Source organism: Entelurus aequoreus, linkage group LG23, assembly GCF_033978785.1.
Source record: "Entelurus aequoreus isolate RoL-2023_Sb linkage group LG23, RoL_Eaeq_v1.1, whole genome shotgun sequence".
NCBI lineage: Eukaryota > Metazoa > Chordata > Actinopteri > Syngnathiformes > Syngnathidae > Entelurus > Entelurus aequoreus.
The window spans coordinates 19891935-19903982 of record NC_084753.1 but is presented as its reverse complement, the minus strand read 5'-3'; the positions used below and the strand labels follow the sequence as shown (position 1 = coordinate 19903982).

The 12048-nt window shown below is 39.0% G+C and overlaps 1 protein-coding gene across 1 annotated transcript in view; it reads right to left on the bottom strand.

Moving 5' to 3' along the window:
- Positions 1-443: 443 nt before the first annotated feature.
- The window catches only part of nup43 (nucleoporin 43), a 13457-nt gene continuing 1852 nt past the window's right edge, over positions 444-12048 (bottom strand). Inside the window, exons 2-8 of the mRNA XM_062034903.1 lie at positions 11468-11590; positions 7402-7479; positions 7122-7284; positions 6505-6640; positions 6281-6432; positions 914-1030; positions 444-804 (exon numbers count right to left, since the gene is read on the bottom strand). Coding sequence (XP_061890887.1) covers positions 575-804; positions 914-1030; positions 6281-6432; positions 6505-6640; positions 7122-7284; positions 7402-7479; positions 11468-11590 — 999 coding nt within the window. The 3' untranslated portion in view covers positions 444-574. The remainder of the gene's footprint in view (positions 805-913; positions 1031-6280; positions 6433-6504; positions 6641-7121; positions 7285-7401; positions 7480-11467; positions 11591-12048) is intronic.

Genomic DNA, 12048 nt, shown 5'->3' with positions numbered 1-12048 from the left:
TTCAGTTGGCCAACATTTCTAAAAATCCCTTTTTTGTATTAGCCTTAAGTAATATTCTAATTTTGTGACAGACGGAATTTTGGATTTTCATTTGTTGCCACTTCAAATCATCAAAATTAAATGAAATAAACATTTGAATGCATCAGTCTGTGTGCAATGAATAAATATAATGTACAAGTTACACCTTTTGAATGCAATTACTGAAATAAATCAAGTTTTTCAAAATATTCTAATTTACTGGCTTTTACCTGTATATAGTATATATCTGTATCATGAATCAATTTAAGTGGACTCCGACTTAAACAAGTTGAAAACTTATTCGGGTGTTACCATTTAGTGGTCAATTGTACAGAATATGTACTGTACTGTGTAATCTACTAATAAAAGCTTCAATCAATTTAAATATCAATCTAACACAGCCATTAATGGACAGTTGAGTTGACACACTTTTAGTACTTTTATTTTCCAAAATCACTCAATTGACATTTATACAAAACAAGGCAAAATATTTATCTAGGAATTCTTTGTTCATGCACAATAGTAAGCACTTTTATGTGATAAGTTTGGAAATGGTTTAAACTGGGATCTGTCTGTTAACAAAAATGGCCTCTCCGTCAGTCCCGCACACAAGACACTGTCCGAGTACGTCCACACTGTTTACAGACAGTGTTTGACTCGGCAGCATGTGAGTTGTCTCCAGACGACCTTTACTGGAGTCTCCGTTCAGCCAGGCATTAATGAGGGACTGGTTCCCTCCCGCTGGCGCCATTGCACTGCGGGATATCATGCTGTTGTTTCTACCACCTGAGAAAAACAATAAAAACACTATAAACCCCAACGTACCCAAAGCTTGTTTTAATGGCTTTCTCACTCTGCAAACAATAACACAAAACATATTGACTGTTCCACTTGCCTTGCGAGAAGGAAAGCATGTCTGAAGGCGAAGATGTTTCCCAGTGCAGCAGCGAGCCGTCCTCTGAGCAGGTGAACAGATGATCTGGGTTGGTTGGGTGGAAGTGCACTTCCCACACTGCAAAAACATAATTAAAACATGTCAGGAAGCAATTGAGGTAAAATGGGAGTGCATTACTGAGCGGCAACCAGCAGAGGCCCTGTTGCTTAATCAGCTATGCCAGTGGTTCTCAAACATTTTTTTTTACCAAGTACCACCTCAGAAAACACTTGGCTCTTTAAGTACCACCATAATGACCAACATTAATTTACAGTAGCGTAGTCGGACTGAATATTCATTAAAAAGCAAGGCAGGGTTTTATTTAACAAGTATATCGAATATTTTTGGCCACTGTAACGTTACACACAGTTTGAACAGTAACACTGTGTTTGAATATTTAAGAATTAAATGCCTAAAATATTATTCTGAGAAATCTATGAGGGTGAAAAAAACCCTCATATTATATATACAATTTATAATATTATATATACAATTTACTCATAATCCATCAAGGAAATATAATGTAATGCCTATCTTTATTTAAAAAGTACGGAGCCCCTAAAGGGACATGGAGGGAAAAAAATGTTTTGCGAGATCTCGCAATACTTTTTGGGAGATCTCGCAATACTTTTTGGCAGATCTCGCCATCGCTGTGTCTGTTTTACTTCCGGTTCACTGACAGGAAAAAAAACTTTTGCGAGATCTCGCAAAAATCCATGTCCCTTTAGGGGCTCCGTAAAAAAGAGACAAGAAAATATTTTTTAGAATTAAAAAAAGATATATCAGTACTCTAAACATTTTCTAAGGAGATACATTAGGGCCAAAACGTTCATAGTTGAAAAAAATAAACATTAAAACCGAGTTTTGATGTTCAATACATCAGTGTATTTAAAATACAAATAAGTGCGGACATTTGTTTTCAACACTCTGGTTCATTTTCATATCTTATGATTTTTTCCCCCCCAAATTAAAATCTTATTTTTTTACAGTTTACATTTTTTCTAGTTTCAGGATTTAATTATTTTTTTAGATTACAATTTTGCCCAAATTTACTCAGGAGTGGGGGTGGAGGGTGTGGCGTCAATAGAGAGGTGTGTGACAAAATGACAAAACCAAACTTGAAACTTGTGTTTTTGATAATCAGAGGATTCACACAAACCCAAGTAAGCAACCTATAACAGCAAATTTGGCGCCACTGGCTTCACTTTGGTCTCATCGTACAAAACTATGGTGCGGTCAAGGACGGCTGAATAAATAGGAAAAGTGAATGAAACAAAACGACATAAACATGCACAAACTGTGGGCTTTCTAACAGTAGATCATTTTTACGATAAAATAATTGTGGCTATGGTCCGTTGGTAGGGAACATATGGCGTAGCCTATGAGAAGTGTGAAATTGAATTGTTTTAGTTCCTATGTTCCCTGAAGGCAACGTGGTAGGAGACACCCTCCTATTCTTTTTGCAAAGCTGTATGTCATGATGTCACGCATCCCACACCAAATTTGGGCCAAATGTCTCAATCTGGAAAAAAAAAGGATATGAATCTGAAGAAGAAAGATTTGAAACTGAAAGAACTACAAAAAATATGATTTTAATCTGGGGAAAAAAAGATTAAATATAAAAAAATATGAAAGTGAAAAATTAAAATAGTCGTCCTTCACCACATATCGCTTGAAATATTGCGCCTTTCACCACATCGCAGTTTTTTTTAAAGGTATTTTCTACCTTTTTCTCGTCCTGAATTAATTATTTTCAAGCATGAAAATATTTAAATAAATAAAAAATATAAATACTGCAGTAGGGGTTCAACGATTTGTTAACAATAAAATTAGTCGCAGACAAATTATTTTGTCGTGACATTATCACTCGTGTTTTTCTGGAGGGACGCGAGTCAGCACCGCCACTCACATCAACATCGTGGGTGAAAACATGTCAAGTGTGGGAATATTTCCTCCTATTCTAGTTAAAATATGAATACCTTGCTCATTTTGCAAAGCAGATCTTGTTTTTAGAACACTATATCTGTGATACAAGAGCATTTAAAGCGGAGGAATGTTGGACATCTGGAGGATACAGTCTCCACTCGGTAACCCCGAATTTCTACTGAATGCGCACAGGCGGACGTTTTACGTTTTTATCTAAGACAATATGTCAATTTTCACCGCCCTCAGAACGTCACCGGTATGCCGTTGTTGTTCCGCATTCCAGTGCATTCTATTTTTGCCGGACGTAGCAACAAATTCGCTAAAATCTGCCATTGTTAGACAGGAAGTCATGCACAAACACAAAATAAAAGTATCCAATTTTCTTTCAAAACAAAATACTCTTGTCTTCAAGGCTGATTGTATTTTACACTTTGAAAGGTCCTAATGGGTGGCGAGGGACATCAAGTCAACTTGTCAAAGGGTTTCAGACTTAATTTCATCTTGTTGACACAAATGGATGAGGACCGGCTGATTCTGGAGGTCCAAAATTAAACAATAATGTACAGGCATATCCCGGGCAGCTAAATGGGGGTACGGGGGCCTGTGTTAAATATCAGCTGATACTTGAGACCAGGAAAGCAGAGGACTGATTGTTTGACAAGCTCGCTAGGGATACGGTTAATGTTGTATTGTTGCCTGCTGCAAAAAATAAAGTGGTTTATCAAGACAGGACCGAGTTTATTTGCTTCTGCTTCTGTGGAAGGACAGAATAAACGTTCTGCGGTTCGCTTTATTACCATCTCCCTTATCACGTGATTATGCGTGGATTTGCGAGATCTCGTAAAAGTCTGCAATATTTCACTGCACGACGAAGCTGCAACAGAATGGCGGTGGGGATTACCAGACGGCAGATGGCGCCGCCCTCTTGCAGTGAAGTCGGCCCGCGGCCGTTTCGGATACAGTGGAAATCCGGGGTGAGATTGTTAGCTTGTTACCGTGCTAGCTAGCCAGCAAGTGTGAGACAAAGGTGTGTGAAAAATGTATTTAACTATCATTTTAGCCAAAGGCCGCCAGTTAAACTTTGTCTAAATCAATTCAAATACGGTACTTTTTAGACCAGCGTCAATTTGCAATACAATGAAGAAAGGCACAATAACAAACGTCAATCGCACACACGCATGCGCACACGCATGCACCAAAGAATTGCCACCTGTATCATAATATTAAACATACAATCTATTAGATAGCTAAAATGTTAAGAATTAACCAATGATACAATTATATGCGTTGAGTCTAAAAATGAAGTTAATCAATAATATATCAGTGTGCAGCTTTTTAAAGGCCTACTGAAATCCATTACTACCAACCACGCAGTCTGATAGTTTATAGTGTATATCAATGATGAAATCTTAACATTACAACACATGCCAATACGGCCGGGTTAGATTAGTAAAGTGCAACTTTAAATTTCCCGCAAAATATTCTGCTGAAAACGTCTCGGTATGACGCCTCCGCGTGACGTCACGGATTGTGCGGACATATTGGGACACCATTGTGGTCAGCTATTAAGTCGTCTGTATTCATCGCAAAATTCCACAGTATTCTGGACATCTGTGTTGGTGAATCTTTTGCAATTTGTTTAATGAACAATGAAGACAGCAAAGAAGAAAACTGTAGGTGGAATCGGTGTATTAGCGGCTGGCTGCAGCAACACAACCAGGAGGACTTTGAGTTGGATAGAAGACGCGCTACCGTGAGTACGCAGCTTTGGCTTCCAAACATTTGATCGCTTGCCCGTACGTGCGTGCCGCTATGTGCATGTCACGTACGTAACTGTGGGGAAATAAATGTGCTGTATGAACTTTACGGAGGTGAACGGTACTTTGGGCTGTGGGATTGAGTGTGTTGTGTGGGTGTTTGAGTTGTATTGGTGGGTTATATGGACGGGAGGGGGGAGGTGTTTGTTATGCAGATTAATTTGTGGCATATAAAATATAAGCCTGGTTGTGTTGTGGCTAATAGAGTATATATATATGTCTTGTGTTTATTTACTGTTTTAGTCATTCCCAGCTGAATATCAGGTGCCACCCGCCTCTCACAGCATCTTCCCTATCTGAATCGCTTCCACTGCCCTCTAAGCCTTCACTCTCACTTTCCTCATCCAGAAATCTTTCATCCTCGCTCAAATTAATGGGGTAATCGTCGCTTTCTTGTCCGAATCGCTCTCGCTGCTGGTGGCCATGATTGTAAACAATGTGCAGATGTGAGGCGCTCCACAACCTGTGACGTCACGCTACTTCCGGTACAGGCAAGGCTTTTTTTATCAGCGACCAAAAGTTGCGAACTTTATCGTCGATGTTCTCTACTAAATCCTTTCAGCAAAAATATGGCAATATTGTGAAATGATCAAGTATGACACATAGAATGGACCTGCTATCCCCGTTTAAATAAGAACATTTCATTTCAGTAGGCCTTTAAACACATCACCACAAAATGCTTGTTTCTTTTAGAGCAAGTGAGTTTTGTTGTTTTATTGTTTGTTGTTCTGCTATTTTAACTGCCCCCCCCCTAAAAAAAAAAATACTTGTTTTATTTTGCACTTTTCTGTCCTTACTTTTGAATGGACAAAAGTTGAATAGTTATCTACATTTTTGTAATAACCTAATGAGCAGCATAGTTACAGTATAAACGAGCATTTATGAACAAATTGTTGTTTGTAAACACGTGCCTAAAAATATCTCAAGCTGAATTTACAAGTTGATGGCTAAATTAGAGCCACTGAATATGTGTACGCTCTATAATCCGACTTGTCAACTATCAAAATAGTCATTAGTTGCAGCCCTATACTACAGTAGTATTGGCCGCTAGATGAGACCAATCCAATCAGAGCGCGCTGTTTAGTATCGTGGCCACTGATTGGCTCTGCTTTAGGCATATTGGATTAAAAGAGTGTAAAGGTGACTAAAGTGTGTTACTTCATGTCTAGAAGACTCTCACAAAGTCAAAAAACATATTTAGAAGGTTGTACACACTTTTTATGTTCTAGCTATAAAAATATTTGATTTATAATAATGAGTTCTACTTTCATTTGTACTTGGAGTGATTAACAAGGGACAACTGTAAATCATTTGTTCAAAAGAATTACCAGAGTGAATCATAATCGCATTTAACTTGATAAAAAAATGTGTGCCCTTTTTTATTTATTTTGAATACACAGATGTATTTTTCAAAATTCTACATCAACATTTTTTTTTCAAGTACAAAACTTTGGCCTTAATTTAGCCCCATACTTTTATACATACTCAAAAGGCACAGAACAATAAGTTAAATTAAATCAATCAATGTAATGTCATTTATATATTTATTAACAAAATGAAATATGAAAAAAAGAATAGGTCTTACTTTCGGCAGAGTGCGCCTCCATGAGTGAGAAGGGTGTGTTGCCTTGTCTCACATCCCAAACACACAGCATCCCATCCTGGCCTCCTGTGGCCACAATGTGCTGCTGGTTGGGATGTCTGTCCACGCAGTGCAATGGGACTCTATCGCCTGACCTGAAACAATATATTCTATTAAAATGATGGGGAGGAGACAAAATCAAAAGTTTATGACAAATGAGATTTTACAGGGAAAGTATCTGTGAGGGGGAGCTGCTCTGCTGTCTGAAATCCCACATCTTGAGTTGGCCGATGGAGTTTACCGTCAGGATCTCTGTTGTTCGCAGGTAAGTCACGGCGTGAATTGTGCTGCTATCTGCTTCCTCTGCAAATGGTTATCCATAACACATTTGTCAGCAGAGGTGGGACTCTTTGGGCACCTCACGATTTGATTACTATTAATTCAATTAAAAATCGATTAGTGATGCATCTTTAATTTATGCATTATTATGCAGTTTTACCTTGTTTCACTAAATAAGCGTTCATCACTTGCAACATAAAAAAAAAAATCATTTGGAAGTAGAAACAGTTAAATTAATTCCCACATTTATTAACTTAATGAAAATGTATGCAAAACTGGACGATTAAGTGTCCGGCAATAAAGGAGCTGGTCGGATCTCTCGGTGAGGTGGCTCGCTGCAGTCAGCCACATTTTAGTACTGTCTGCATTACTTTATTTACAAATAAATAAATCGATTATTGACGTTTACTAATCGATTCTATAATCGTCCATTTCCCCCACCTCTTTTTGTGAGGGAGTGAAACTGGAATAGAAATAGAACAAGCAAACATGATCTGAAGTGAACCTATGACCCGAACGATTCCTTCCTGGTCGGCTCGGTAGACGATAATCCTGCCATCTTCACCGACTGTGACGATCTCAGGACTGCTGCACACCACGCCGGTGCAGGGAGCGCGGTCACAAGGATAATGATGGGCTTTTGGCCACTGGTGTGAAACCGAGAGAGCCTGGAGCCAAACAAAAACAAAAGATGTCACAACCAAAATCACTACATTGTACATAGCAGAAAATTATTCAGTGTAAGTGTTTATTTCCCCCATGTAGGATTACAGTACATTTAGTACCTGGTGGTTTTGGTTGTAGCGCAAAATGGTAACTCCTCCAGTTGACGAGGCTGTGACCACTCGGTCTTGGTCCAGAAACTGCACAATGGAAAAATAGTGATGAAATATGCCTATATTACATCCCCAAATTCAGGGATGTCCAATGTGTGGCACATGGGTCATTTGCAGTTTTTTTGTAACGGCCTGCCGCACATTCTAAAAATACTCACAAAAAACATACAAAAAGTGGAATAATAAAGCAATTAGGTGTCAAGTAATAAGAAAAAGTTGAAATGCTGATGCAAAAAACTAATGCAAGATTTTAGTTTTCAAGCCGATAACAATACAGATAACTTCCTGCTTCTCAAGACCGATATCAATATCTTACTTAGTTTGTGCAAACTTTTTTGCGGCTGGCTTTGGGGAAACTTCTTTAGCAGCAGGTAAAGATCTAACAATAAACTGTCCTAATGATAACCGCGAAAAAACTCTAGATGAGTAGTAGTACCGTTTTAAATTTTTTAATTGGCAAAAAATGCGATTGATAGCCACGCATTTGATATACTCACAGAAGGGCTGGTGCTAGCTTAAATGCTAACATGAATAAAAGAGACATTAACGTGATTCCCCATTAAGAAACGACATACCCAATCTAAACTTATATAAACACATTGCTGTCTGAGCAACTAAGCTAGTTAATTACGCACCTACAAGCTTAGAAAAGGGTGATCAACATACACTCAGAGGAATACAACACAAAGGTATTTTATGGTGCGTTCAAGGACCACTGAACAGAGTCGGAGACCACGACGCCCGCCAGAGAACGCTTATGAGTGAATCATAAAGAACACAAAACATGCAAATTAGTGGGCCTTCTAACAGTGGATCTATTTATTTTAGTTATTTAATAACATCCAAAGATGTCAGTGTGTGTATAATAGTTTATGAGCACATTCAACAATACTGTAATCAAAAAGGTTAACCAACGAACGAGATTTCTCTACAGAATCTCCTCTCTGGTCAACAAAAGCACCTTGAGGATTCTGGCGGGAACTCTCGTTCAATCATTTTTCGATTACGCATGCACCTCCTGGTACCCGAGCACCTCCAAAACCCTCAAATCTAAACTCCAAACATCCCAGAACAAGCTAGTCAGGTTACTTCTAGACCTCCACCCCAGATCCCACCTCACTCCTACCCACTTCTCTAAAGTGGGCTGGCTCAAGGTGGAGGACAGACTTAAACAACTTGCACTGAGCCTAGTTTATAAAATCCGCTACACCTCCCTGATACCGAAGTACATGTCAAACTACTTCCTTAACGTAAATGACCGCCATAACCACAACACCAGGGGGAGCTCCACTAACCACGTTAAACCCAGATTCCGAACTAACAAAGGTCTTAACTCATTCTCTTTCTATGCCACATCAATGTGGAATGCGTTCCCAACCGGTATAAAAGAAAGGGCATCTCTATCCTCCTTCAAAACCGCAATAAAAGTTCACCTCCAGGCAGCTACAACCCTAAACTAACACCCTCCCCGGATTGCTAATAATCAAATGTAAACAATCAAACGCAGATACTTTTTCTTATGCCTTCTGATCTCTCTCTCTCTCTCTGTTTCTCTCTCTCTCTCTCTATGTCCACTACTTGATGTCCATATCCTACCCCCCCCCTCCACACCCCTGATTGTAAATAATGTAAATAATTCAATGTGATTATCTTGTGTGATGACTGTATTATGATGATAGTATATATCATAGTATATATCTGTATCATGAATCAATTTAAGTGGACCCCGAATTAAACAAGTTGAAAAACTTATTCGGGTGTTACCATTTAGTGGTCAATTGTACGGAATATGTACTTCACTGTGCAACCTACTAATAAAAGTCTCAATCAATCAATCAATCAAACCGCGATAATAATAGTAACCGTGATCCTTTTGGTCACAGTTACCGCAATATTACATTTTCACATCGTTCCATCCTGAACAACTGGTGTCTTCGAAAGCTTTCAAAACACCATTGTAGCAATGCTGGCGTTTCAGGCCGTTAATAAGGTTTGATGTGTTTAATCGTGATGGGTTTTTTTCCTACTTGTGGAATGTTTGCGGAAGTTGTGGTGCAAAATACCATGCGGAATGTCTTCCTCTGAAACACCAAGGCATTTTCACAGGATTGATACCATGTTTGATTACAATTAGCTCAAGGGAAGTTTGCAACAGACGGGCAAAGAAAAGGAGCACTTGATTTGCTCACTCAAAGGTGTTTTTAATCACTCAAAAGGTATTGTGGAGAGGCGGGGCCGGTAGTCCGACAGTGATGGTGGCGAGGAGGCGTGGACGGCGAGCGAGCAGCGAGGCGGGACGCGCCGGTATCGACGCCGTAAACAAGATCAGGTGCGTGGATCGCGCACCTGGTCACAATCATCTAACCTCTCGCAAGGTGTAAAAGGGCAGCAGTAGAGAACGACGGGGCGGAAGGAGGAGAGAACACAACAAGTGCGGAGTGACGAAGACGGAGAGAGCGACGAAGACAGAGAGCAAGAGGCAGACGGAAACGACGACGTGCTGCTGAAAAGCAGACGGCGGAGCGAGCAGCAGAGGGAGGCGCAGCTGAAAAGCGACCCGACCGCAGACAAGGTTTTATTTGCAAAAATAAAATAAAGTCAACCCTGCTCACAGAAATGTCTGTCCTTGATGGTCCATGGAACCCGCACGACGGCTCGAGTCGTTCACAGGTATGATGTCCTATTTCCTCATATCAATCCGATAAATATAGTCTACATGGTTTCCTCTTAATGTAATTGAACGTGGCGTGCCGCCACAGCATTTTTATTACCGCCACACCTTGAAAATAAGGCCTTTTTTTAAAACTTGTAAACAAATTAAAGTAATATAATATATTGACGCCCTCGGAAGAAATCACACACAGTCTGACGCTATTCTTTTTACTTTAATTACTAATCTCATGATAACAAACAACGGCGGAATTCAACAGGTTTTACCTCCCATACAAACACTTTCATCTCGTGAGTCTGGGCTTCCCCGGACACACAACAACACTTCCTCATTCTTCGCCAATCACCTTTCAGGCACAAAGGGTGTGTTTGCGACCATGGGAAAAACTGACATCAAATCCAAACCACACAAACATTCAACATTAGCTGGTTGCTACAGTATGTATATAGCCTATTATTTGTGCACTATTGACAAGTGGTGTACGGAAAACTTGACCACCGAAAAAAGACTTCAATCACCGAAAACGGATGTAAACAAAACGCACACCATTGTCTGGAGCGTTGTCAGCATTTCTGCGATGTGGACATGATTCTTATATATATTGCAGATACACCCGTGCAAACAGCCATCTACAAAATGTGCAAATATTAAGAGGACATTTTTAAGAAGACAAAATCCAACTGGAGCAACAGCGCGAAGCAAGTGTGACGTCATGCTTGCTGCAGCCTCTTTAGTCAGCAACATCGAGGAACAGAAAAGAGTCTCTAAACACGGGTACATTCTATAACAACACCAGAAGAAGATGCTAGATTTGTTGCTAGTTGTTTTTAATTTAAAAAAAAGTAATTAAAAGTCTGTAAACACTTGAAAAAAATCTCAAAGTACATTGTACAAAAAGCAGCAACAATTGAAAACATGGCAAAACAATAAAAAAATATATATATGTTAATGCTAATTCATAATAGCAGATTTGTTTTAAGAAATGTATAAATACATTTTGTGAGCTTTTTTAAAGAAATCATATCATCATAGCAAATTAATCATATTACTCAGTGACGTGAATGTGACCAAGCCCATAACCACGCCCCCACCGCTGCAAGTATCTTGGCAGTTTAGGGGAAACCCTGGTTTATTAAAACACAAAGCAGGCTGTTTTTTTTCTTAGAAAAATCTACATATTGTATTTGCTTTAAAAACATTTTTTAAATCAAAAACACATCCTTTTATTTTTCAGTGTACAGCACTCAGTGGAAAAATGTGGACACCCCCTTGCTTTAAATGCACCTTTTATACACATTCCTAAAATCCTATCATATAATATCTTATAACCCTTTAGTGACTTACTTGAAGATCCAGAACATCTCCTTCATGTTTGTGTTGACACAAAAGCTCCGGATCGCCATCATATCCATCTTCCCCACCAGAAAGTCCGTTATTCCCAATCGACCATAGAGAAACCGTGTTGTCCTGTAAAATAAGGGTGTCATTGAACATGACATGACAGTTTATTACTGGTGGGCAATTGTGTAAACTTGGGTATTGATGGAAAGCCAATTAAAACCAAGACCAGTTTCGCTGATACTTCACATTTTTTCCTAAATCATTGAATTATTTTGTGATTTAGCACTTAATTTTTTTGATCGTGATTATACAATAATTATGGTTAGGCAATATACAATATAAATGATGTAAATTTGGCTGATGCTAGAAATTACATATTCTAGATGTGCTCCGCAAATTTAACAGCGACAAGTGAATGAGCACATCTTCAATGCACTGTGGAATTATTGCTAGCGGCTAACTTCCCTACACAGCATGAAGTTACTTCTTAAATCGTTAATCCTTATCTTCATGGTGGCGAATACATTTTTACAATTATTATCACCACTGGTGGACAAGGAATAGCTAAACATGCTACATTACAC